The sequence below is a fragment of the Ovis canadensis genome, chromosome 19 (genome assembly GCF_042477335.2).
Source record: "Ovis canadensis isolate MfBH-ARS-UI-01 breed Bighorn chromosome 19, ARS-UI_OviCan_v2, whole genome shotgun sequence".
Lineage (NCBI taxonomy): Eukaryota > Metazoa > Chordata > Mammalia > Artiodactyla > Bovidae > Ovis > Ovis canadensis.
In genome coordinates this window covers 27,713,571-27,738,788 of record NC_091263.1, presented here as the reverse complement: position 1 = coordinate 27,738,788, position 25,218 = coordinate 27,713,571, and the positions used below count along the sequence as shown (strand labels likewise).

The 25,218-nt window shown below is 46.7% G+C and overlaps 1 protein-coding gene across 1 annotated transcript in view; it reads right to left on the bottom strand.

Annotated features, from left to right (window-relative positions):
- The window catches only part of MYRIP (myosin VIIA and Rab interacting protein), a 217,994-nt gene that overhangs the window by 4,583 nt on the left and 188,193 nt on the right, over nucleotides 1-25,218 (bottom strand). The window contains exons 12-16 of the mRNA XM_069560700.1: nucleotides 15,727-15,921; nucleotides 7,403-7,564; nucleotides 2,602-2,706; nucleotides 2,429-2,489; nucleotides 910-1,028 (exon numbers count right to left, since the gene is read on the bottom strand). Coding sequence (XP_069416801.1) covers nucleotides 910-1,028; nucleotides 2,429-2,489; nucleotides 2,602-2,706; nucleotides 7,403-7,564; nucleotides 15,727-15,921 — 642 coding nt within the window. The remainder of the gene's footprint in view (nucleotides 1-909; nucleotides 1,029-2,428; nucleotides 2,490-2,601; nucleotides 2,707-7,402; nucleotides 7,565-15,726; nucleotides 15,922-25,218) is intronic.

Below are 25,218 nucleotides of genomic sequence, written 5' to 3'. Positions count from 1 at the left end.
ATTTATAACAGATTCCTCCCCTGGCCCTAGTGGTCTGCCCTTTTCGAGTAATAATGCATCTTTTTAGGTCTTTGCAGTAATGGCCAGGAGCCAGGTAATTGGACTTCGGAAGGTCGGGGTAATGGCTCGCCAGTGCAGCGAAGGCAGTGGGCAGCGCAGTTGCCATCTGGTGCCTAAGAGATGCAGTAACTTGTTATTCAAAAGAGCACGCCCTCCACTGTGCCATTTCCTGGTGTCCGTGTGCTCACGACACAGGGACAGTGCGGGGGGGGGGGGCGGGGGGGATGGAAAGGAAGGGAGCAACGGGTGATGCATAAAAGGCGACCGAGTAGGTTTGCCTGTGCTTCAGTCTTGTCACCAGCCATCTTCTGCCCCCTCAGCATCATCAGTATCCCAGGGACAGTTCAGCCGGATCTTTACCTCCCACGTAAGCAGCATCGAGCATTTGCAAAATTCTGAAGCGCGTGTTGGTATAATCCCTTAGCCCTCTTACATGATCTCCAGGTTTATGCAAAGGATCTATTATCCCTTCCTTTGCCACATTTATGGGCAGCTGCTGACTTTTTTGTAGGAACACAAGTATTTAATGGCTAACAAGAAATTTAAGGAAGAGTGAATATGAACCAAAAGCAGAATGAAAACTTGTACAGCTCAATCAGACCTTACATTTTGTCTACATGTTTTTATTTCTCTTATATTAAACCTGGTTCCGAAAAGGAGCTGGAGATATAGCTGAGAGAATGTATTCACATACCCAGGAGTTTAGCGATATAAGGAACCCTGTCATTTAACCAACAGACCATGAGATCATGCAGGAAGTTCTGACTGGGCATCTATAGAAAGAATGGCTGCAGAATGGAGGTGCCATCAATAGTGAAAGTAACTGGCATTAAGACAGAGATGACTTACTATCAAATCCTTGGGGGTGCTATTCCTTTCTTTAGTCCCGTTTGTTGAGGAGTCTTGGAGAATGAAGTTGCGGTTAAATGTTTTAATGGTGGTTGTTGAAGACACCTCAATTTTTTCAGCTAAAAGGAAACACATAGGAATAAGTATCATCTGGAAGCTGGACTGATGGTTAAGGAAGAAGGAGCAGCTGTCCAGTCTACCAGATTTTTGTTCTAGACTTGGCATCTCATTCTGGGTCCATAGGTCTGACTGTGGAATCATTTTGTTCTGTTTATTTATTTTGGGGTAGATCAAATAAACCAAGGCATCATTCATTGGTGGCTTTCTGGCAAAAAGGTAGCTTAGAGATAATCCAATACAGTCTACTAACTCTTATTTGCAATTCTGAAATATAAAAGGCTCAAAAAAAAAAAAAAAAGGCAAATCTTTATCACTTTGGAGTCAAAACTGCCTAATGGCAAAACCTGACGTAAGCTGACAAGTGGCCGTTTCAGGTCCTTGTCCCGCCCACAGAGCATGAGCATTCTCATACTTGGCTGCAGGGCTACTGATGTGTTTATCAGACACTACGCGACACCACGGGGAGGGGGCTGTCAGGAAGCACACAGCACACAGACCGCATTACCTTTCTAATGTCCAAATGATTCTGAAACACATATAAACTCAAGGCTTTCAAAGTAAGAGCTAATGGATCTGCAGTACATTTTAATTGTTTGGGGCTCCGTGGAACATAAAGTAGGCATTCAGTAAATGTTTGTTAAACAATGAAGGGTAGAGCCAGGACTCAAACATGTATCCACCGACTTTCCACTCTTTTACTTTGTAGGTCTAAATTTTTAGTTTGGCATCCCCACTCTGTGGCTTCTGAATCCAGGGAGATGGTTGAAAACGACCAGTAGATAAGGGTGATGGGACTGGCATTACTGGAATCCCTCTAAGTTGGGTTAGATGCCCTGAGTTAGATGCTTTCGGCGTGTGCTCACATCTCCCTGATGGTCACCGTCCCAGCCCACTCTGACAGCATCCTGCTGCAGGCACCACCACTCTCTCTTAGCCCATGAGTGATGGTCAGAAGTACCAGGGAGTCAATGTCCCTGCCTAAAATAACCTTCAAGCAAAGATGAGAGTTGAAAAACCTCATCTTCCTAATTCTTTGAGCAGGAAAGTATGAGATACGGTTAATACTGTCTCCCAGAAGTCCCCATCAGGGTTTAGCATCATTTGCACAAAGAAGCAAACTATTAATACTAATCAAAGTACACTGTATTGGCTTAATTTCCTTCCCTGAATCATTTCTCTCTTCCCATATCCGTGTTTCTTGGAGTTACCTCCCACATCACATCCTTGTCCCAGGGTCTGCCTCTTGGAGGAATCCAGATCAAGACAGACTCTCCACAAGGCTAATTCAGGGTGAAAACACCTCATTAGATCTGGTCCTCAAACTCAGATCTCTGAGTTACTCTAAGTGAATGAGTCAGGCTTGATTCTTGGGTGGCTCTGTGGTCTGATGTAAGCATACCTTTCACTGGCGGAGCAGGCAGTTTCCTCCTCTGCTGCCTCGATGTGTCTATGGTTTGTACCTATAAACGGAACACAGGCATCAGTACGCCTTTGTGAAGCCACAGGTGTTTTATCTTCTGCGTTTTCCAGGTCATGCGGTATTCCAGCAGATGGAGCGAGGGACAAACTCACCTGGTTCCTTTGCTTCTGGTTTCGTTTTCTGGTGAGGCGCCCACAGGGTGCTATGTTCAACCCTGCATTGGTCAGGGCTGAAATCCGGCTCTCAATATCAGAAATCTTAATGCAACAGAAAGACAGAATCAGTAGGCACAGTGTCCAGGAGGAGAGAATCTTTATTAGAAGTGTTATGAACCTATAGAAAACAAATCTGCTTTGATATGTGCTCATTCATTCATTCATTCAGCTTCTACCAGGCACGTCTCTACCTGGTACTGTAGTGAAGAAAATAAACCACGGATCCCTCTTTGTAAATTCAATTTTCCAGTTGTTAGCTCTAGAGCATGTCACCCCTGTCAGAGGTCCCTGAGGGATAAATGGAAGCCTGGGGCATGATGGGAACCCTGGCCCAGGGCCACCGGGCTCAGCATAGGGGTGGGGGTGCGGTCAAGGAGGGCTTCCCTGGGAGGCAACACGCTGTGAGTTTCGAAAGGCAAGTAGGAGCTGGAGATCCACCTTCCTTCTTCCATGACTCCGAGTTCAAAATCACAGTGCCAGGTCTTAGGTGGAGGCCCAGCAGCACCTGATTCAAGTCCGTTTCCTCTATGAAGAGGCCAAGTGGCTTTGAGAAACTTCCTCCAGTCTCTGAGCACTGGTTTCTTTCACTATAACATCAGAAGGTGAGAAGGAGCTCAGATTTCTTCTCCAACAATTTGTCTTAAGGTAGATACAGAGAACAAGAGTCCACTCAGTGCTAGGAAAGAATCCCCGTCCATGCATGTCCCCAGGGGTGAAGAAGACATGGTCCCTGCTCTTAGAAAAGGGCATCACTGCGTGCCATCACCATGCTGAGTGCTTTAAATACGTGAACGCACTCATGCTTTGGTCACAATCCTGTGATGCAGGTACCGCCCTCTTGGTTTTACAGACGAGGAAACTGTGGCTCAGAGGGATGAGTGACGCACCCAACATCTCACAGCAGAGCTCAGAATTAATGCCAGTGCCCACGCCCGCACCATGCTGCCCCATCCTCAGAGCCCTCTCGCCAAGACCTGGCATGGGGGACACTGGAGGAGGCAGGAGCAGGCCGGCAGACCTGAGGGAGGAGGCTATGACGCAGCCTGAGTGTGCTGGGGCATCAGACCGGAGACCTGAAAGCGGGCCCAGCTCAATGTGTCGGCCTTCCACCCCGACGTCTTCACTGCCTTCCCTGTCAGTTGCTTAGTCGTGTCCAACTCTCTGTGACCCCATGGACTGTACCTGGCCAGGCTCCTCTGTCCATAGAATTCTCCAGGCAAGAGTACTGGAGTGATAGCTAGGACATGGAAGAAACCTAGATGTCCATAGGCAGATGAATGGATAAGAAAGCTGTGGTACCTATACACAATGGAATATTACTCAGCCATAAAAAAGAATGCATTTGAGTCAGTTCTAATGAGGTGGATGAAACTGGAGCCTATTATACAGAGTGAAGTAAGCCAGAAAGAAAAACACCAGTACAGTATATTAATGCATATGTATGGAATTTAGAAAGACGGTAACGATGATACTATATGCGAGGCAGCAAAAGAGACACAGATGTAAAGAACAGACCGTTGGACTCTTTTGGGGAAGGCGAGGGTGGGATGATTTGAGAACAGCATTGAAACATGTATGTCACCACATGGGAAATAGATGACCAGTGCAAGTTCGATGCATGAAGCAGAGTGCTCAAAGCCAGTGCTCTGGGACAGCCCAGAGGGAGGGGCTGAGGAAGAAGTGAGAGGGGGGTTCAGGATGGGGGGACACATGTGCGCCTGTGGCTGATTCATGTCACTGTATGGCAAAAACCACCACAGTACTGTAAAGCAATTATCCTCCAATGTAAATAAATAAATAAATTAGGAAAAAAAAGAATATTGGAGTGGGTTGCCATTTCCTTCTCCAGGGGATCTTCCTAACCCAGGGACTGAACCTGGGACTCTTGCATTGCAAGCAGATTCTACTATCTGAGCCACCTGGAAAGTCCATTGCCTCCCCTTGTCCCTAAGCTATTTCGTGCTGCGCAAGACAAATTCTAATTCCGCCATCATTTACGGAGGGCTTCTTTGGATGAAGCCTATGGGGAAAGCTGCTCTAGGAAATGCAGAGAGAAGGTCTGAAAGGGCGGCAGATATGGGAGATGCTTCCCCTATCCCAGCAGTCTTACTCAGAGAAGGAGGAGGAGGCAGCTAAAGGCCAGCACGGTGGCAGCTGGTCAAAGAGCACTAGTGAAGCTGCCCAGCAGCCAGTCCCCATCAGGGGCCACCGTGCAGCCCTTGTCCCTCCCTGCCCCCCAGATGCCTTCCTATTCTGATTTCTCAAATTTCACACTGAGGAGGGCATTCCCTTGGTTTAGAGACAAATAGATTGCTAATAAACTTGTCAGTCATTAGCAACTGGTGTGAGTGAGACGCTCACACTCTCTGCTTCCAGGAAGCAGTTTTGATGGAGGGATTTGCTCAGAGGGCTCCGCTCAGAGGGCTCCGCTCAGAGGGCTCCTCCCCTTGAAGACAGCAAGTTGCTGATCTCCTGATTTGCTGACTGCCAGGCTCTGGAATAAGAAGGGTTAATTTTTCCTGCTTTAGTCCATGGGCAAAGGATGAAGAAAGAGGAAAGGAGATTGCTGAGGGTTGGTTTTGCCTGCATTTTATCTATCTATCTATCTGCCTATCTATCTATCATTTTCTGTCTAGTTGTGTTCCATTAATTCCTAAGACTGAATATCCAGGGACCCTTAACCTCACTCTTAACAGAAGGGGATGACCATTTCAGTTCTGAGTTTTCTGGGAGCCAAAGCAAAAAGATCAGTGTAGGACTCTGTATTCACAGATAAAGACCAAGTATTTAGGAGAACAGCTTTTCCTGGTATTAAGAGTTAAGAGAGACTTTTCCCAGGAATGCTCACAGAGGTGACCCTGCAGGACACAGTGGCCAGCTGTTCTTAGCACGCTGCCCCGTGGATGGACCTGCAGTCTCCTTGAGCACCAGTCAAGCCTGTCCCAAAGGTAAACTCCAAGGTGAAAGCGTCCCCGGAATCTGACCTAATCTAAGAACATAATTCAGCATATCTACCCTCTAGGCCGGCTTCCCTGGTGGCTCAGAGGTTAAAGCGTCTGCCTGCAATGCGGGAGACCTGGGTTTAATCCCTGAGTTTGGGAAGATCCCCTGGAGAAGGAAATGGCTACCCACTCCAGTATTCTTGCCTGGAAAGCCCCATGGACAGAGGAGCCTGGCAGGCTATAATCCATGGGGTTGCAAAGAGTCGGACACAACTGAGCTGCTAAACAACAACAAGGCACATTCAAACACATGGGAAATAGATATTTTGGATGCCAGGATTTTCTGCCATAAAACATGGCTCCAGTAATTTAAGCCTAGAAAAATTTGGAAGCACAAATAACTAATTATCCAATAAAACCCTCCCAGTCATCCATAAACAATATTACTTCCTGCCAAGCCATTTGAGAAATATTTGCTGCAAAATACACCCCCAGAAAACAAATGATTTGATTCTATTTTATATCACACTGACTATAAATTGATTAAATGTTGAGGGGCATTTGTGGGAAATGATTTTTGTTTGAGGTAATAAACAGTCAACAGGGTCATATGTGATGAGCCCATTCCCAGGCCATTCCTAGCACAGAACTGGTACCCTCCCATTCTCAAGAGTGCTTAATGGTATCAGCAGTTGTGATTTTTGACTCTTTAAAATAGAAATGTTTATTTAAAATTAATTATCACCCAAGACTGTTATCATCTCTGTCCAGAGATGGTTTCTACTGATGCCCATTCTCCAAAGGATGCAAGTTTTGAGATGCAGGGTCTACAGAAATATCAGTGAACCAGGGATCTACACTGAGCTTATGCTGCAGAGACCAGCATTTTTTGTGGGTCCCGGAATATGCATAGGTTCACAGACCCCAGTCTGAGAATCAGTTACTTAGTCCACAGTTGATTCTGATCCAGAATCAGAGGCCAAGAGGCTATCCATGAAAACTGCAAACAAGCATCTTCAGAAAGTTACAGATAATATAGTAGTTAGTTCTAAAACAGCCACATTGAAAATCATGCAAAATACTGGTCTAAGAATTCTACACTTCATTTTTAATTCATTTATTCCTCTCAATGTTATTGGGCCCCAAACCCATGTTAGGCACTAGACTTATGGTGTTAAGCTAGATAGCCAGAGTCTTGTTCTCAGGAAACTTTCAGTCTATCGTGGGGAACACTGGCATTAAATAGGTAATCAATAGTGTGATAAAGGTTAGGGAGGCTGGTCTTGGGGTGGGGTGGGAGCCTCTATAGCAAGGGTCAGAGAATTTGTCAAAGAGGAAGATGGCATATGTTTGGAAGACAAATATTATCAAGGCTATAATTCAGGGAGAGGAGGGCTGTTCTTTGAAAAGGAGGATTTGGTGGCATCCTGGGAGGACCATCCTGGGAGGGCTTCCCTGGTGGCTCAGACGGTAAAGCATCTGTCTACAATGCGGGAGACCCTGGTTTGATCCCTGGGTTGGGAAGATCCCCTGGAGAGGGAAATGGCAATCCACTCCAAAACTACTGCCTGGAAGATCCTATGGACAGAGGAGCTGGGTAGGCTACAGGCCATGGGGTCGCAAAGAGTTGGACATGACTGAGCGGCTTCACTTTCACTTCACTTTGAGAGGACCATGTCCACAAAGTCTGCTGGAGATGGCAGGAACGGACAGATACAAAGGCTTAGAGATGACTCTTGTGGGAGATGAGGCACGCCCTCTTTCTGCCTCTTTTTGGTGCAGAGGAGAGCTCTTACCTGGATCTCGGCGTGATGGACCTGGGCCGCTGCCGTGGCCACTTGGTCCTCCAGGTCCGCCAGCTCGGTCTCATCCGTGCCGCTGTGGATGCACCGGGCGGCATCCTCTAGCTCGCTCAGCTGGCCTTCAAGTCCGTACACAGTGCCTGCAGCCAGGTACACCTGCAGAGGAGGCATGGCCTTTGAGCTCAGGCCTGTGGGCCCGGGACTGGTGGGGCCCTTTCAGGGGATGCTACAATTCAGGGGAGTGAGAAAGAATTAGACTCAACGTTGGGAAAAAGAGACAGGGAATCCCCCATTTATAAACATTCTTTACACGTAAGTGGTAACATAAGGTCTTGCCACCCCCTCACTGTCAGCCACACCTCCTCTTCCCCCAACCTTTCCTGCAAGAAAAAATAGTTTGCAAATTCTAAAAATATGATAAAATTGTATAAAAATACATGATATAAGCTACATAAATGGTGAATTTGTCCAGCAACTATAACAACCATAGTATCAAGACAGAGGAAACAAGGAGAAAAACTCATGATGCAGTTTTTCCAATAAAAATTTTGCTTCATTTTAGTAATTTAGTTTTCCCAATTTAGTAATTGGGAAAAATTCAGAGAACACAAAAGAGGTGAAATTAATTTAAAACAACCACAAATTTTGAGTGAATCCTCTCTGAACAGGTACTATTAGCCTGGTTGAATCAGGTTAAGGGAATGAAAAGGAACCTGAAATTTGTAATACTCTATTTCTGAGAAAATAGTATGATGTTGAGAAGCATGTACAATCTGTTTAATGTAAGACAGCTGGTAGCGAATCCGCCTGCAGTGCTGGAGACCTGGGTTTGATCTCTGGGTTGGGAAGATCCCCTGGAGAAGGGAAAGGCTGCCCACTCCAGTATTCTGGCCTGGAGAATTCCATGGATTGTATAGTCCATGAGGTCACAAAGAGTCGAACACGACTGAGTGATTTCCACTTTCACTTACACTGAAAATTAGAGAAAATAAGATAAAGTAATTTGAGGGAAAATTAAAGGAAAAATTACTTTGGCTTATGAGTTTATAACGTGATTCTCATAAAAGTGGGCAAAGACTCCAAGCTTCCGCTGCAGTGGGCACGGGATTGATTCTGGGCCAGGGGTCTAAGATCCTGGATCCTGCATACCACGTGGCGAGGCCAAAAAACAAAAACATAGGCAAACGGAAAATAAATCGTTGGAATAATTCAGGCCAAGGGATGCCGGACAGGGTGAATGAAACAAATGCCCCTTCAGCCTACTTAACAAGGTGATGAAACAACGGACAACATAGGAACCAGATGTATCTAGAGAAGGTAATTAATTAAAGAGAGATTCATGAGGTTTAATCAATGTATATAAAGCTCTAAACATGGAGAAGGAAATGGCAGCCCACTCCAGTACTCTTGCCTGGAAAATCCCACGGATGGCAGAGCCTGGTAGGCTACTGTCCATGGGGTCGCAAAGAGTCGGACACGACTGAGCAACTTCACTTCACTTCACTTCAAACATGTAATCACAGTCATTTTGAGTTGATCTGAATGATATGCACCGCCCCGTCTTTAACGGTTCTTTTAACTTGAGGTAAAAATATAACAGAGTTAGGCAATCCGAGAGCCGTGCATGGAGATCACTTGCACTGAGTGATGCTGAGTGTTGACGAGGAGGGCAAAGAGCCCTGAGATAGTCCAACTCAGTCAATTCCTTGGCATGATTCGTACATCTGTGTGAAAACTGGCAATTTGACAAAACTTTTCAGTGTGGAACGAAAGCAGTGCAGGTGTGATGAAAGCAAATTTGACTGTGCACCGCCAGACACAACTAGCTGGGCTGTGGGAGCTTCCAGTGGTGACTGTCTGGCGTCACTCCGGGTGATTCACCGCTCACACCAGGGTCATACACCGAATGTCTGCTGGCCACCGCCCTACTGCAGTGTTCCCTTCGTGTGATATTTCTTTATCACAGGCGAGTATTAGAGAACTTCTGTTTCCAAGAGATCTTCACAGTTTAATACGGCCATATGTTCTTCATCTTCAAAATAAGAAAAACTTTATTTTTGTCCGAAGAAGAAAATGATGAATGTTTCAAAGCTATTTGAGGGGAGAAAAAGCTGTGAGCTTGAGAAATTACAGACAGAGAGAGAGGAAAGAAGAAGGGGGAGAAGAGGAAGAGGAGGAGGAGGGAGGGGGAGAGAGGAGAAAGATCAGAGAGAAGGCAACGGCAGTTTGAGTTTGGATATTATATTTTTGGTACCCACACCCAAAACGGTGAGTTTATTTTGATATGACCATTTAAAACATAAACTGAGAGCTTTTCACAATGAACCAAAATTTGTAATTATGATTTAAATAAAATGAAGAATTTCAGTGTCTCAGTGGTTAAACATGACTTGACATAAGGTCTCATAACCTTGATATTTCCAGAAACGTGGAAAACTAAATGTCGTCATACCCTATGGCCATATCAAACTCAATAGCATCTTGTTGTTCTCTCGCCAACATAGTCATCCACCAACATTCCGTATTTTCTCTGCCAAGACAAAGCAATATGAAATTGCTCCAAGTCCGCAGCAAGGCCAGGATGTTCATCTTTTACTCTGTGTTCCCTGAGAGCCTGCTTTCCCGGCACTAGTGGGGTGGGGAGGTTCCGCGGTTTGGCACTGACGCCCGCTCCACAGGAACTTACAAGCACCTGAAGGATTAGAGGAGGGAGACGATGGTCATGACGGTGATGACAATCATCACAGGTATTTATTGAGCCAGAGGGCTGGTGCCAGATGCTCAGTCATGTCCAGCTCTTTGGGACCCCATGAACTGGAAGCCACCAGGCTCCGCTGTCCTTGGGATTTCCCAGGCAAGGATACTGGAGTGGGTTGCCATTTCCTCCTCTAGGGGATCTTCCCAACCCAGGGATCGATCCCCTGCTTCCCACATCTCCTGCATTGCAGGTGGATTCTTGACGACTGTGCCACTGGGGAATCTATGATTACCATGATACTTAATCTCTATTGGAATGTTATGATGATTTGCAGTTCAAACTTTGGCCTAATGGCACTAGGGTCACTGTGGTTACAGACAGACATGATACTGGCTCTGTGGCCAGGCTGAAATAACAAAAATTAGCATGCTATATAATGAAAATGTTATTCTACTCTTAAAAATAACCCATTTGAAAACTGTTAACTTGGTATTGCTTGCTTAATTACGGTGCACTTTTGGCAAGAAATATGGTTACCACATCTGAGCAAGCTACATCCCCTCCAAACGCTAGTCACTGATGCCTGTGACCCCACTGACTGGCTCCTGATTCAACAAGCCTTTCTTAAACCATTCAATGGACAAGAATATGTGTTTCATTAAGGAAGGACATTATGGTCAAAGCACCTAGGATACAGAACGTTAAACAGATTTCTTATTGTAGAACTTCTCAGAGTCTTTAATGTGCTAACATGTATCTCAATTTTCCTAGAAAGAGTTTATGGGTTTCTCAAGTCTGTTTGACCTTAGAGCATCTTGTTGGACTTGGCTTCCATGAAATACATGTTAGGGGACTAAGGTTAAACAGTAGCAGATAGGATTTCTTTTCTTGTTCTCTGAGAGCAGAGAGCTATGATCACTTCTGGAAGGTCTGCCTCACCTGTGCTGTGGGGGCTGTTCAAGGGCTTTGAGAAGGAAGATCAACCTCCTCTGCCTGGTCTTAGATTGTGGGGCAGAGTGGAGTACCCCATGGCTGCCCCACTGAGCCTGCTACCACTAATTGCATACTACAGAGTATTTGGTATTGCCAAAAGTTTTAGAGCAGAAGTAAAAAACTAAGATCATGGCACCCAGTCCCATCACTTCATGCCAAATAGATGGGGAAACAATGGAAACAATGACAGACTATTTTCTTGGGCTCCAAAATCACTGCAGATGGTGACTGTAGCCATGAAATTAAAAGATGGGTGCTCCTTGGAAGAAAAGCTATGCCCAACCTAGACAGCATATTAAAAAGCAGAGACATTACTTTGTCAACAAAAGTCCATCTAGTCAAGGCTATGGTTTTTCCAGTAGTCATGTATGGATGTGAGAGTTGGACTATAAAGAAAGCTGAGCACAGAAGAATTGATGCTTTTGAACTGTGGTGTTGGAGGAGACTCTTGAGAGTCCTTTGGACAGCCAGGAGATCAAGCCAGTCAATCCTAAAGGAAATCAACCCTGAATAGTCACTAGAAGGACTGAGGCTGAAGCTGAAGCTCCAATACTTTGGCCATCTGATGCAAAGAACTGACTTCATTGGAAAAGACCCTGATTCTGGGAAAGATTGAAGGCAGGAGGAGAAGGGGACAACAGAAGATGGCATCACCGACTCAATGGACATGAGTTTGAGCAAGCTCTGGGAGTTGCTGATGGACAAGGAAGTCTGGCATGCTGCAGTCCATGGAGTCACAAAGAGCCCGACATGACTGAGCGACTGAACTGAACTGAAAAGGAAGTTGAGGCTGTTCCTCCGCTGGGTCTGTGGCTGGGAATTATGGGGTACCCCCAGTGGTCTCTGTCAGAGGAAGATCTTTAGATGGGGGTGTAATGGTGAGGGAGCCCACTCATCCTGCCCCCTCACAGCCCTGCATAATCCCACAAGGTGGCCATGGTGGGTTCCCCCATTCACACCACAGGTTTGAGAATGGTCAAGCTGGTTATTCTCTGTTGATCCCTAGATCCATTTTCCATTCTTCTCTGCTCTGTTCTGTTCTCTGTGAGGCTGACTGATACAAACTTTACCATCAAGGATCCCTTGCTGGCAGGGATGGGTTTCGCCAATGAGAAGATCAAAGGCAGGAGGAGAAAGAAGTTGGAGCCTCCCCAGCCCCTTTCCTTCCTGGATTCCATGGCAATAGCCCCCACTAGGGGGTGCTCTTCCAGGCTCCAGCTCTCCTGGGGCTATAACGGCCTGGGGGTGGTGGCTGCTTCCTCCTACTGCTACTCTCTGGGCACTGTAGCATCTCTTAACCTTACCCAGACCTGAGTCAATACTCTCTTCCTGAAACTCCTCTCCCAGCCAGAGCCCTACTGGTACAGTAGGACCCTGTGCTTCAGAGGTCCCCAGGCATTCAATCTGAGAAACTGAGTCTCCGCTGTGTGTGTGCAGGGAAGGCTGGCATTGGTCTGAGGTTCCTCCCACCTTTAGGTGAGACAGAGCTGACTCTACAACCAGGCAGCAGGTTAGAAGTGTCAAAGTTAAGAGACAAAGGAAATTCTAAAATCTATGTGTTGTTGTTCAGTCATGTCCAGCTCTTTGCAACTTCATAGGCTGAAGCACGCTAGGCTCCCTTGTCTTTCACTACCTCCTGGAGTTTGCTCAGTCTCATGTCCATTGAGTTGGCGATGCCAGCTAACCATCTCATACTTTGCCACCCCCGTCTCCTTTTGCCTTTAATCTTTCCCAGCATCAGGGTCTTTTCCAATGAGCCCATGCCCTACTTTCCCCAATTAAGTGGATTAACAAGGCAGTTCATGAAACAGATTTCACATGTGGATGTGACATATTCCATTTTACGTAGCTCTGAAATCTTCCTAAGTCTACATAAAGGTGGACATTCTCTTGCAAATCTTCTCTTTTATCTCAGAGTCTTGGTCTGCAGAGGCCAGTGTTCAGAAAGCAGACCAAGTGTGGCCGTTTCTATTTCTGCTGGTCCCTGGGCTCCTTGGCACAAAGGAGAAAGGCAGCAGAGGATGAGAGCAGGAGCGCTCTTTAGAACACAGACAGACAGAAGCCCTGGCTTAATTAAATCAGCTGCACCCAGAGGCCAGCTTAAGAATCAGCTCTGCCCTTCTCCTGCTGCTCGACTGAATTCCATCCTGGAAACAGCAGAGCAAGCGACCTGCCCACAGCTCTGTGATCTGGGGAACTGAAGAGATAAAGAAAAAAATCATCCCTTCCATGACTCAAAGACCCACAGAATTCAAAGGAACACAGATGTAATAATCTCTTTAGAGGTGAAATTTGAAAAGCTGGACGGGGTAGGGAAGGAGGCAGAAGTAGGCAGTTAACTCTTTGTGAACAAGAGAGGCATCTTAGAGGGTCCGTACAGGGAGCAGGGAGCTGTAACCCCCAGCCTTCCACTGTTGGCCTTTCTGACATCCTGAATCAGTGGCTAAGAGGATGAGTTTTGGACTCAAAGTGTTAATGCACCCACAAAAAGAAACATGATGTACAATAAAAGGATCTTACATATGAAAACTCTGCCAAGGCCATTGTATTCTTCAATACACTCCTTAGAGGAAAAGAACAAGGCATGCTGTCTTTATTTTCAGTGTGCCATGGGGACTGGCCGTTGTCATTTAAATCTGGATTATTTCATGCATTGTAAGTTTTTTGGCACCATACTTTGTAAAAAGAAAATTCATCCCTTCCTGGTTAACCACATCTTTAATCTTTTCAACTCTGTGTGTGCAGGATTAGGGCTACTTGAGGACGAACAGCACCTGAAAGCATTGTTACAGGCATGTTTAAAGAACAGAGACCTGCACATTAGAAGTAAAACAGTGCTTTTAAAAATGTACCATATTCATCTGATGTAGTCATGTATTGGGCTTCCCAGGTGGCGCTGGTGGTAATGAGACCATGGGAGGGGCCAATGCAGGAAACGTAAGAGCCTCAGGTTTGATCCCTGGGTTGGGAAGATCCCCTGGAGAAGGGCTTGGCAACCCACTCCAGTATTCTTGCCTGGAGCATCCCATGGATAGAGGAGCCTGGCGGGCCACAGTCCATAGGGTTGCCAAGAGTTGGACACGACTGAAGCGAATGAGCCCACAGGCATGCATGCAATCATGGATCAGATAAGCATTTCTCGGGCACCTCCTCTGTGTCAGGCGCAGGACCAAGGGCGAGGGCTACTGATAGGTAAGGCAGCAGGTCCAGTTCTGTGGGAATTTATATATCTGGTTTCCAACTTGGGCATGACCGTGCCATAGTCTTCTCTCATGCCCCCACTAAGATTTGACAATGTCTGGAGACACTTTCGACTGTCAAATATCGGAGGGTGCAGCTTCCAGCATTGGATGGGCAGAGACCGTTGGATGCTGCCAAACATCCTATCCTACAATGCACAGGACAGCCCCCACAACAAAGAATTATCTGACCCAGAATGTCGTTGGTGCTGATCTAATGGAAGATATATGAGTGAACTGAAAGGGCCATGAAGTGAGGCAGACACATGCGTAGGTTTTATGGGAATCCAAAGGGAGAGAGTCTTCCACTTTTCAAGTAAAACTAATCTGGTTTTTATTTTTATTTTTTTTTAACTTTGAGTCATTTAGATTTGTTGTTTCAACTTCTGGCAAAAAATCTTTCTAATAACATTTTCTGGTTTCTGAGAATGCCATTCATTACAGCATCTCCAAATTAGGGTTGATTCTGTGGGTGGAAAGATAGAATCACCTGACTGGCTGGTTATACTGGGACTGTGCCAATTGTGATGGTAATGGAAGGACAGAAAAATCCGTTACAAGGAGACCTATCTGTGAAGCACAGCAGACCAGTTGCAGTAACCTAAGCCCTGTTGGCAACCACTCTTACTCTCTGCAGTGGCACTGGCAACATTCCACATGGATCCCCACGGATCCGTTATATAATTTCTGCTCACTGCCCTCCCCACTCTCAAGCTGGGGTGTGCTTTTTTTGTTCTAATAACTCAAACCTCTGCAGAAGACTACCTTTGAGCTACTGTAGACACTTTGAAAGTGAAAGTGTTCGTCACTCAGTCGTGTCCTACTCTTTGGGGCCCTTTGGACGGTAGCCGGCCAGGCTCTGCTGTCCATGGGATTCTCCAGGCAAGAATACTGGAGTGGGTTGCCATGCCCTTCTCCAGGGGATCTTCTTGACCCAGGGATCGAACCTGGTCTCCCGCATTGCAGGAAGATTCTTTACTGTCTGAGTCACCAGGGAAGCAGACACTTTGCCTGCATGCAGAGAGACTGAGGTGCCTGCTGATTGTAGGAAGGGTGGGTTTCTTTGCCTTAGGTCAGGACAACTCTGAGATGCAACTCACACTCCCAGGTTTGGGCTTACTCGCTAAAGTCATAGCTTTGCTTGATTTCTTCCCTCTCCCTACTCCCTTATAAATAAGTCTTCCCTGGGAGCACTTCCCTAATAAATCAGTTGCATAGGAATCCTCATCTCGGGGTCTGCTTGCGGGGAACCCAGTCTAAGACCCTTCTGAGAATATATATGCTACGGCAGTGGTGTGTCTGTGTCCTTGGCCTCTGCAGTGAGTTACGTCATCAGCTCCTCCTTCACACATGTGTGCCCTAAGCAGAGCACATCCACATTGCCTTACATTTTCCTCCAGGGAAGTCAGCTGCTCATCCAGTCTCGCTTGGTCTGTCCCAAGAGGAAATGTCCCCTTCTCTCCATCAGGAGGGACAGGCGGGAACTCCCAGGGCCCTGCAGACTCAGCGATCAACTCCTCCGTGGCGTTGATGACTTTCAGGACTTCTGTGGAGATGTTGCAGAGAGAAACAGCAGAATACTTCTGTTTGGTCCAATAACAGAAGGGGACAGAAGACAAGAGCAACATTAACAATGACATGGAAATTCTGCATCATCATGGTGCTCATCATGAGACTGATTCTGTCATAACACACACCAACATCAATGCGCTGAAGGAATGAGGATCTCTAAAATATCTATCCAGTCTGAGGGGACTGAGAGGAGGCCTGATGTGACTTGGCTGAGCTTCTGTGGCTCACAGTGAATTATTTCAGATTCTTAGGGAGAGAGGAAGGGGAGCCCAAGTGGAAGTTACTAGGTCCTTTGCCCACTGCTGATAGTTTCATATTCATCACCTCATTTTCTGGATAATATTCTCTTTCCTCAGCAGACCTTCAGTCACAGACTCTGTCAAACTACATTCATGATGTAGTCCAATGGGTCGCTTTGTGGACAGGGAGTGAGGAGGCCTGGGCTCTAGGTCTGGCTGCAGTCTCATCCAGAGATGGGACCTTGGTCAGGCTACTTCCCATTTCTGGAACTCAGCTGTGTCATCTGTTCATTGAGAGGATCGGAAAGAGTTTCTCTGCGGCCGCTTGGTAGCCACTGTGTTGTTAGCTCACCCACATCTATTCTCAAGCCCATTCCTCCTTGCCTTCCTTCACCACTGAGGCTGAACAAGAAATACACTCCATTTCCCAGCCTCCCCTGCAGCCAAGGGCAGTCATGTGACATGGTTCTGCCCAGTGAGCCTGCAGGGAAAGCCCATTGGGGTTTCTAGCAAAGCTTTTGTTTTCCTAATCAGGTGAACAGATGCAGATGCTTTCCTGGCCCTGCCTTGATCATAAGTGTGCAGTTAGGAAGTCAACATGAGTGAGGATGATATCAAAATGCTGAGTCAGGTGGATCAGAAAGACTGAAAGAGCCTGGCCCACATAGACCCTGGATCCGCTGTACTGCTGTGACTCTCCCTGCCTCTGAAAATGCATGAGAAAAATAATTCCCTGCCTGGTGGAACCCTTGTGGGCCAGATTTTCCATTATTTATGGTTGAACACATTTCTGACTGACACAATTCACTTCTAGTTTTTGTATTCATGACTCAAAGTTATAATCAGTCCAGATCTGGGCCAAGGTCTTTGATGGAGTGGAGGTGCTTCAGCCACAGAGAATCATCTGCATCTTTGAGTTCATCTGAACATATAGCACCAAGAAATAAGAAGGAGATCAATGTGGCTTGGCAGTTATGGTGTCCATCTATAATCAGTTTCACTTAGCCTATCACAGGGTTTGCAAACTGGAAATTCAAATACTGCCCATTTCCAGGAAAGCCTGGAATGTATTAATGCCTTTGGTACCTCTCAAGGTATCTATCTGATTCATATATCTGGACCAAATATTAATGATAGCTCTGGCTTGATCTTGCAAAGTTTGTTTTTCCAAGTAAATTCTACTACAGGTTTTATCTCACTAAAGGAGGTTTTCAGTGGTTCTGCAACTTCGCTAGGAAATCAAAGTGTCTAAGTGACAAGTCTGTGGCTGAGTTCACAGTCTAGAAGCTGGCTCTGGGCTCTGGCACATGGTCTCATACTAGAGTCTCACCCTGGCATCTATCAGCCACCCTAGGGTTAAGGCACATGTGCTCAGAGGGCAGCTCTCCAGTCAGTCTGTTCTATAATAGCTGCTTGACTCATCCAAGAGTTATGCTTCTTTTGGTTCAAGGGACTTCATTACATACCAAACAATCAGTCTGAGTTATCAGGAAAATGAGAGGGAGGGAAGGCAACGCAGATCCGCCAGACGAAGGGTAGGGTCCGAGGGAGACCAAGCCAACTTTTCACCTTAGGAAAGACTTGCAAAGGCTGTACTCCATTATCCAGAATCCTGTAACTCAATGTTTTAGAGATGACCTGGACTCAAACTGTTTTGGCATGAAGTAACCACCATTGTTTGCTGAAGTCCATTTTAGAAAAGGCAACACTGTACATATGAAAACAGACTTGTTACCCTTCTCTGAATAGATAAAGCTTGTATTTAGAAAGCTTGCTCTTTATTTGGTGGAAGAGGTGCCTCTGTACATCTTTTGAGAAGAAAGACATGTAACTAAGGGATTCAGAAGAGAAAAGATTAGATGGTAGCATGATGGAAGGGCAAGTAGGAACATTAACACACACTTCCCATTGGTCCCGGGTCATTAAAGGGCCAAGGACCTAAATGAGAAGGACATAAGAGGTGCTTAAACAGAGTTATCTGTGTCTTGACACCCGCAGAATACACAATATCAAAGTGATGAGCTGGACATCAGGGTTGCGTGGTAGGCGTTTTTCCTTTCCATCCATAAATAGCCTTGTTTATTCAATCATAGGAGTTGCCAGCTGGAAGCCAAATAGTGCCTAGAGGCATGTGGGGTTTTTTTTTTTTCCCCTGACGAGAACGCTTTCTGTGAGATAAGCACCTCCCAGTTCTCTGCAGTCCCTGCCACTAACTCGTCTACATCTTTTATTGGGGGTTGGTGATGTGCTGACTCCACCCCAGGCGCTGGGAAGAAGCACTGAACAGTCGGTGAAGTCCCTGCCCCCATGGGGTGCCTTCAGCTCCACCCAGGTGACTTAACACGGTGACATACTTTCCTGACCCCCTGAAAGTATTTAGGTTTGTCATTAATTGAGAGTGAGCAGCCACTGGCAGTTGGTCTGTGGAGAGCAACAGAGTTTCGCTCACAAGGTCTGTGGTCCCATTCAGAAGGCAACTAGCCTCCAGCTCGGGAAGGGACTGAAAGAAAAAAGTTACATGGAAACTGGACAAGATCACTCTGGTTGGTTGGTGTCCCAGTTCAGCTCTCTACTGGGAAACACAAACTGGAACCCATGAGCACTTGGAGGGAATTGATCCCATCTCTAGGAAATCGGATGTTTCTTGCCTGTTCTACAGGAGTGTTTCTGACTTGCTTAGACGTGAGCACAGGGCAACTACTGGGAGTGAAGATAAGCGGGATTTAATTAGCTGTGTGCTAGGAGCAGGGCACCCAGCCTCCTCATTCCTTAGTTAACTCACTAGCCCAAGAAGAGATTTGTCACAAGGCTCACACTGTCTTGTTATGTAAATGTCCTGTTCCCTGCTCAGTCTAGATTTAAAAGTCGAAAAGCACCGTCTACAATTGTGTGAAATAAAGCTATATTTAGCGCCGGACAGGGTTTTGTTCAGATGAAAAAGCTGGTGAGGATTCAGAGGTGCTGGCAGGGAGCCCTGTATGGGGGAGAAATGAAAATCTAAAGCAGCCTTCCTGCTTTATTGCTTACAGCCCCAGAGACACGAGCCGAATGGCACAAACAGAGCACGATCCCAGAGCCAGAGAGGGCTTTCGACGATGGCAGCTGACACTACTCCTCACTTTCATTGTAAGATGGATCAAATGTGACAGGTCCATGGTATCAGGTAAGGGAGAGGGGAGAGTGTGAGAAAATCAGCTGACAGAATAGGGGCCACTGCAGAACAGGAAGGCTGGACTCAAAGACACTCATGGCCAAGGGCCCCACAGATGGCAGAATGAAAACGGCCAGTGTGGGAGAGTCGTAACCAAATTCAACCTTCTGGCGATCAAAGAAACACAAACAACAAATTTACTAAGTGCCGGGTAGATGCACGATTCCTTTTCAAATGCTCCAGGTAGCCAATCCTGCTTTTCCAGGGTGCAACAGGGGCTTTCAGGTGTTGACCTGGCAGATATGTATTTCTTGTGAGGCATCGACACTCCCCAGTCTCTTGACCACATGCGGTCACCACTGAGAGCCTGGGTGTCCACCTCTAGGGTCCGGTTTGTGTCACAGCCCTTTGTGGAACACTGAATCCATAATATCAACTTCACAATCACCAGAGTATAACCAATAGTCGATGCTTGGGGTACAGAAGGTGATGAGAAACCTCCAGTGTTTCCTCCATCACTCACCAGTGAGGCAATGAAACAAGTGTCCATCTCAACAAAGACTCAGCTCTCTGCTTGACCGTAACCAACAACAGGACCAGTTCAGACCTTTAAGGAGCCGATATACCACTCTGAGGTGGGAGCCCGCCCCAGTGGCCATGTCAATGGACTGGAGGAAGAAGACCATGTCAGGACCCAGTCTTAAATCCCATCTGGATCTTTTCTCTTCTCTCTGAGGACCGCGGGGCAGAGCAGACTCTGCCTTTACTTTTTGTCTCACTACCCACAAACTGATTTTTGCCTTTTCATACTGTTCATGGGGTTCTCAAGGCAAGAATACTGAAGTAGTTTGCCATTCCACTTCTCCAGTGGACCTCGTTTTGTCAGAGAAGACTCTTGGAGTGCGAGGGGAGCAAACCACTCAATCCTAAAGGAAATCAACCCTGAATATTCACTGGAAGGGCTGATGCTGAAGCTCATGCCCTTTTTCTTCCTATAAAAACATGTTTCTGGAACAAATTCTCCCTCCCTTCACTCTTCCTTATAAACAGTTTTCCAAAGATCGCAGCATGTAAAGTGTCACCAGGCGGAGATTCTGAGTCTTTAGAATTCAAAAGAAGAAAATATCTCCATCCTAAACACTAGATATCCCTCCTTATTTGCAACCCTTGCAAATTCTCCTGAGAATGTTCCAGTATTGTCATTCATTTCAAAGCTTTGTGTTGGACAAAGAACTACAGACTCATTCCAAGTTGGGATAAGCGTGCATGCTCCTTGCCAGAGTGGCCCAAGCTTGTGAACGTGTGGGCAGCAGGGGCTCCTTAGGTGCCTGGCTTAATAGAAAGAGAATAGGGTGGAATGTCGGAGGGCTGATCCCAGGTCCAGCTCCACCCTTGGGTGTGTGCGTGCACGTGTGTCTGCCAGTCTCAGCTGCACCAAATCAGATCCAGTGTCTGGCTGTGTGGTGAACTGGGATAGTGACAAAGGCCTGGGGCATCTATTCATGTGACCTGATGTAAGCCTTGATATGACAGCGCTTAATACAATGTGGGGAAAAAATGCTTTGAGGATTAAATGATATGTTCAGATTTCTGGGGCAGAAGAGGGAATTTCTTAGTTTCACTTCAGGGATGGTTCTGACATCTATCAGTTCAGTTCAGTAGCTCAGTTGTGTCCGACTCTTTGCGACCCCGTGAATCACAGCACGCCAGGCCTCCCTGTCCATCACCAACTCCCGGAGTTCACTCAGACTCACATCCATCGAGTCGGTGATGCCATCCAGCCATCTCATCCTCTGTCATCCCCTTCTCCTCCTGCCCCCAATCCCTCCCAGCATCAGAGTCTTTTCCAATGAGTCAACTCTTCGCATGAGGTGGCCATAGTACTGGAGTTTCAGCTTTAGCATCATTCCTTCCAAAGACATCCCAGGGCTGATCTCCTTCAGAATGGACTGGTTGGATCTCCCTGCAGTCCAAGGGACTCAAGAGTCTTCTCCAACACCACAGTTCAAAAGCATCAATTCTTCGGCGCTCAGCCTTCTTCACAGTCCAGCTCTCACATCCATACATGACCACAGGAAAAACCATCTGACACCTATAATAAGCCCTAAACACGTAGAAGCTGAAGGGGCATTGATATTAGGGTTTTTGGGAGATTTGAAAGCGGGCAAAATGCTTTGAGGTCCATGGATCCATGACACGTCAGCAAGGTCTTGCAACAGGCCTCCTTTATCCATTGGGCTCAGCAGGTATGGCACTTAGGGCCCATCATTCTTTTAGGGGGCGCATGAAAATGTTTTACCTTCTTTGAAAATCAGAAGGAAAAATGAATTCTTAGGTCTCAGTATGTGTCTTAAATACATTTTGTTGTTGTTCAGTTGCTCAGTCGTGTCTGATTCCTTGCGACCCCATGGTGACTACAGCACGCCAGGCTTTCCTGTCCTTCATATCTCCCGGACTTTGCTCAAACTCATATCCATCGAGTCGGTGATGCCATCCAACCATCTCTTCCTCTGTAGTCCCCTTCTTTTCCTGCCTTCAATCTTGCCCAGCATCAGGGTCTTTTCCAGTGAAGTCAGTTCTTTGCATCAGGTGGCCAAAGTATTGGGGCTTCAGCTTCAGCATCAATCCTTCCCTTCCAGTGAATATTCAGGGTTGATTTCTTTTAGGATTGACTGGTTTGATCTCCTTGCTGCCCAAGGGACTCTCAAGCATTTTCTCCAACACCACAGTTTGAAGGCATCAACTCTTCAGTGCTAAGTGTTTTTTTATTGTCCAGCTCTCACATCTGTACATGACCACTGGAAAAACCATAGCTTTGACTAGATGGCCCTTTGTTGGCAAAGCAATGTTTTTGCTTTTTAATATGCTATCTAGGTTTGTCATAGCTTTTCTTCTGAGGAGCAAGCGTCTTTTAATTTCATGGCTGCAATCACCATCTGCAGTGATTTTGGAGCCCCAGAAAATAAAGTCTGTCACTGTTTCCATTGTTTCCCCATCTATTTGCCATGAAGTGATGAGACTGGATGCCATGATCTTCGTTTTTTGAATGTTGAGTTTTAAGTCAGCTTTTTCACTCTCTTCTTTCACCTTCATCAAGAGGCTCTTTAATTCCTCTTAGCTTTCTGCCATAATGGTGGTATCATCTATATATCTGAGGTTATTAATATTTCTCCTGGCAATATTGATTCCAGTTTGTGATTCATCCAGCCCAGCATACGTAATACATAGTATTGATCTTTATACCAACATAGTTGTAAAATATGGTTTTCAATGTTTTTTTTGTGGAGGAAACTGTTCACAAAGGCAGAAGTGCTCAGGCCCACAGAAGTCATCAGCTGGCTCTGGTCCTGCTGATCTGGAGCGTCTGTGGAGGCGTCTAGCAGGGCCGGTTCCTGGGGTGGATGTGGGCAGCAACAGCCTGGTGAAGGCCCTGAGCAGGCGGGCCCCTAGAGGAGGATCATGAACACGTGGGAGACCCTCGCCCTAGATTCCCGCACCTAATGGAGAGAGATAGTGGGAATGAGTGGGTGCGCTGGTCTTGTGGTTTCCTAGTGGAGATGGATCCTAAGGTGACCTCCTCACTGTGTACACACCAGGCCATGAGGCTTAGGAAATTCAGGTTATGCTGTATGACTTCGGGGATATAATCTCTCTGAGCCTCAGCTGTGAAATGGAGATAACACCATCCAGCTCAAGGGGTTTTCCAGAAGATGGAATCAGTCTGAACACAGAGCTGTCCACGTCTATTCAAACCTCTCCCCCGTGCCCTGCTGGCTCAAGGTGGGCACATGACTGGTAAGGGCTAGTGGCTTAGACACCTTTTATTATGTACTGTGTTCTTGAAACAACTTTCCTTGATTACTTGTCTTCTTTATTTCTCAATACCTTTAAACATTATTTATTTGCTTATTTTGGTGCGCGGGCTTTCTCTAGCTGCGGCAAGTGGGGGCTACTCTCTAGTTGTAGAGTGTTGGCTGCCCATTGTGCTGACTTCTCTTGCTGTGGCTCCCAGGCTCTAGAGCACAGGCTCAGTGGTTGTGGCACACGGGCTTAGTTGCCCCGCAGCACCTGGCATCTTCCCAACCAGGCATCAAACCGGTGCCTCCCGCATTAGCATGCAGATTCTTAACCACTGGACCACCACAGAAACCTTTACTTGTATCAAAACTTTTTTTTTTTTACCAAAAAAAGTTATGCTTTGCTGCTGTTTCCCAATTTTTTTCTCTTGCTGAGTAAGAATATTTCTTTAAAAAGCTGCCATGCTGTAGCATTGTCTGCCCTCAGCATAATTTCATAAAGAAGAGATACCGTAACACCTGGAAGTGGAAGACGTAATATCAGAATACAGAACAGTCTGTCCTAAGAAGCAACAGGAGGCAACCTGCCACTGACACACACACGTGCGCAGGGCCCTCTGTTTCCTGGTAGTGAGCACACGGAGCCATGTGTGCTGACAGGCAAGAAAAACCAGGTACGCCATGGCCTAGCTGGGCAACCGAACAAGCCAGGCACTCAAACATCATCTGCTGTTTCCTATCATCACTAATTTAATTCAGGCCTTCAGGAGGCATCTGCTCTCTGCCAGGCACTGCCCTGGGCCCTGCAGGGGATGCAGAGTTGAGTAAGCATGGCCCCTGTCCTCAGGGGGCAGAGACAGGAGATGGGTAGGGAGACCCCCAGCAGACAGCAGGAGATAAGTCCTACTCTACCCTGGGAGCCACAGGCTGAGACCTGTAGAGAGACAAGCAGGTTCCATTAGCATGTGTCTTTGGAGTGTGTCTGGAAGCACTAGAACGATGAGCAGGATACTTCCGGCTGAAGGGAGGAAAGACCTTGGAGATGAGGCGGCATGACGCGCACCGGGAATGGCACTGCAGTCCAGGGTGTGCAGAGGATGACAGATGGGAAAAGAGAGGGAGGCCTGGTCCCACAGCACCCTGAAGGCCAGGCTCAGCGGTTTGCATCTTGAACAGCTGGTGATTCGGCACCGTCGCAGGTTTCCGCTGCTGTTATCCAGAGCTGTCATTTTTGTTGTTTAGTCTCTCAGTCGTGTCCGACTCTGCGACCCCGTGGACTGCAGCACGCCAGGCTTCCCTGTCCTTCACCATCTCCTGGAGCTTACTCAAACTCATCCATTGAGGTGGTGATGCCATCCAACCATCTTGTCCTCTGTCATCCCCTTCTCCTCCTGCTTCTATCGTTCCCAGCATCAGGCCCTTTTCCAATGAGTCAGCTCTTTGCATCAGAACTGAAGAATGAAGAGCTGTCATTTACTGAGTGCTTACTGCGTGCCAGGCTCTGAGAGCCTCATTTAATCTAGGAACCTCCCTATGATGTAGGAACTATGACTACTCTGTCTTACAGATGAGGAACTGTGCTTAGAGAGGTGACGTGGTTTGCCCTGAAGGAGCCAAGACCCACACCCAGGTCTGCCCCATTTCAGAGCCTAAGTTCTTAACATGCCAACTTGAGAGGCTGAGGCTTTAGGAAGGTAATTCTGATTGCTAAAGGAAGGACAGACTTAGGGCCTGGGAGAATCAGAGGCAGAGATGAGCGTAGGACATGATTGCTGCAGCTTGACTCCCAGGTCGCAAGGGCTGAGGTGGGGCAGCTGCCGTGGGAAAAAATGGATGAAAGGTACGCTGTTCTGTCAGGAGAACGGGAAGAACGCTGTGGCCATGGAGCGAACAGGGACAGGGCGAGATGCTGCTGCGCTTTCCAGCTGAGGGGTCTGGAAGAAACTCATGCCATTCAAGGAGATTTAAACATCGAGAGAGAGAAAATCTCATTAGACTTTTGAAATAAGGAAAAAAACATAATATTCCAAAGCTCCTTTCTCACAGCCCAGGAGACAGAGTGATTGCCAGATGTCAAACTGGAATAACTCCCAAATCACTGATTCAGTCTATATTTTGAAT